We start from the raw sequence: 2945 nt of genomic DNA, 5'->3' as shown, positions 1-2945 counted from the left end.
TATATATATATATATATATATATATATATATACATATGACAGGCTTCTTTCAGTTTCTGTCTACCAAATCCACTCACAAGGCTTTGGTTGGCCCAAGGCTATAGCAGAAGATACTTGCCCAAGGTGTCATGCAGTGAAACTGAACCCGGAACCATGTGGTTGGGAAGCAAGCTACTTACCACACAGCCACGACACACATATATACACATACAAAGTAGGTATGAGGCCTAATGCTTGGGACAAAGTAGAGTCGTTCAATCTTTACCCACAGGCATCATGGTTGGTTTTGGGTGAAGGTTCCTTGTTGGAAAATTGAATGATGTAAGAATAGCACTTAGTTGTAAAGACTGAAGAATTTATTCGTTCCGCTTTCCAGCATAAATTCTGGCTGTGCCGAATATTGTATATTCCATGAATATGACATTGGTAAGTAGAGAACTGAGCTTCTCTATTAGTTTTTTATTTTGTTGTTGTTGTTGTTTCAACACCTCATCTTCCCCAAGATCAGTATTGAGCAAGTGGACGCATGGATCAAATGTGTTCCTGTAATGACCATCCTGTTTTCTTGTTTTGTTTTGTTTTATCTTATTTTTTGTATGGCTTTTATAACAGAGAGAGAGAGAGAGAGAGAGAGAGAGAGTATTCTCCTGTAGAAACCATGCTAAAATGGAAAGTACAAGTGAGATGTGGTCCTTGACACATCCAGAGAAGCAATTTATTCATATAAAAACTGGCTGAGATTGTAATGATTCCTTCAACCTATGCCAGCCTAGAAAAGTAGATGTAAAATTAAAACGATGATGTGTATATACTCATATATACACACATACATACATATGTATGTATGTATATATATATATATATGCACACACACACACACTTCGTGCCGGTGGCACGTAAAAGCACCCACTACATTCTTGGAGTGGTTGGTGTTAGGTAGGGCATCCAGCTGTAGAAACTGCCAGATCAGATTGGAGCCTGATGCAGCCTTCTGGCTTGCCAGTCCTCAGTCAAATCGTCCAACCCATGCTAGCATGGAAAGTGGACGTTAAACGATGAACGAATGATGAACCACTTACATTAGTCACATCTATATCAATGAGAAATGAAAATTAAAAAGTCATCAGGCTTGAAATACCAGAATTATACTGAGAGAATATAATTCATAGATATTTAATTATATCTCATTATTCATATTATACATAAAGGTGCTAATATTAAATAATTCATACCTTTTCTTTTGGAATTCTCCGACCTTCTTTAGTAGTTTTTTTGCTGTTGATATAAGCTGGATACAAACAAATCCACCTAAGAAAATTAAGAAAGTGGTAATTAGCTTTAGAGTATTAAGAAATGTTTTGACGTGGGTTGGCTATTTTACTGAATATAAATAATATTTCCTTTGCAAACACGGATCTGACAATATTATGAACATTTCTGGACAGTCAGATTGATGAAAACAATCAATGAAAATAACCAAATATTTTTATGTCATCAAAGATGGAAAAGTCTTTTGTGGAAACATAACAACAAATGTCTGCAAAAGAAATCTTTTTTATCATAATTGATGGAATTAAGACATTTCAGTCACCCAAATTTTAGTTGCAATTGTGAGAGGTACTTTGATTTGAAAATTAATGATACGATAGATGTTCTGTTAGATACCAGAGTAGTTGAAAATGGAACAGCTCTCAGTCTTTACAATGTGTCAAATCTACATTGTGAGAAAAATATATTTTTTTAGAAAATATAAGATATTCAAATATTAAATGTTCTTCCATGCTAAGCACCAAATGTGGGTTCCGAAACTTATTATTCGATGTGTCTGTCATTCTGACACTCTTTGTCTGTCAAAGCTATACACAATATAACTCATGTTTTGACATCTTAAGAATCACCTTATTTTCCTTGCAGCAGCAACAGGTAATGAGATTTCCCACTCATTCAGGAACCAATTCCAACAAAGCATAATATACTTAAACTTGTGGCTGTCTTGTAAAACGGTTTTTACAGTAAAATTAGAACCAGTTGATGTTTATTTCTTTATTTTCAAAGTGAAATGAAAGTTGACAAATTGATGGTACCTCTGGGTCATGCTAGAGCACCACCTTAAAGGGTTTGGGTCGAAGAAATCAACCCCAGGACTTATTCTTTATAAGCCTAGTACTTATTCTATCGGTCGCTTTGGCTAAACCGATAAGTTATGGTGACGTAAACACACCAACATCAGTTGTCAAGCAATGATAGGGGGACAAATACAGACACAAACACAGACATAGATAGATACACTAGAATTGAAAAATGCACAAGCTCAAAAGGGTTACAGAATGTCATAATAAACCTTAAAAGGTATGGGACTAGCATTATTGGAATCACTATATGTTGTTCATTCTGTGGCATCTTAAAACAAAAAGAGACTCATGTGTGAATTAGGTTGTCATGATAATTATTAAACCAAGTTCTTATTATAAAAATTTGAAAATGTACAAAATATGAATATGAAAATTCATTATAATACTTTACATACCAAAGTATATAAAACAACATATGTCACCCTGCATGCAAATTACCATGATAATGAAAAAAGAAATTGGATGTATAACAGTTAAAGTACAAAACTGAAATAATTATAAGCAAAGATAATTCACATTATGATACACATATTAATGGAATAGTTATGCAAATTAAACAAATTATTACTAAACTATTTTTGATTAATTACTTGTAGATTTATGAAAATTATCATTATTATAGGCGCAGTAGTGGCTGTGTGGCAAGTAGCTTCCTTACCAACCACATGGTTCTGGGTTCAGTTCCACTGCGTGGCACCTTGGACAAGTGTCTTCTACTATAGCCTCAGGCTGACCAAAGCCTTGTGAGTGGATTTAGCAGACGGAAACTGAAAGAAGCCCATTCTAGATTTATATATATATATATATATATAT

At 34.1% G+C, this 2945-nt stretch overlaps 1 protein-coding gene across 1 annotated transcript in view; it reads right to left on the bottom strand.

Annotated features, from left to right (window-relative positions):
* Window positions 1-2945, bottom strand: part of LOC106876435 (signal recognition particle 19 kDa protein) — a 17755-nt gene that overhangs the window by 4906 nt on the left and 9904 nt on the right. Inside the window, exon 2 of the mRNA XM_014924979.2 lies at window positions 1233-1308. Within this exon, the coding sequence (XP_014780465.1) occupies window positions 1233-1308 (76 nt within the window). The remainder of the gene's footprint in view (window positions 1-1232; window positions 1309-2945) is intronic.

This window comes from Octopus bimaculoides, chromosome 18 (assembly GCF_001194135.2).
Source record: "Octopus bimaculoides isolate UCB-OBI-ISO-001 chromosome 18, ASM119413v2, whole genome shotgun sequence".
NCBI lineage: Eukaryota > Metazoa > Mollusca > Cephalopoda > Octopoda > Octopodidae > Octopus > Octopus bimaculoides.
Note: the sequence above shows the minus strand (reverse complement) of the source record. Positions and strands in the feature narration are given on the sequence as shown.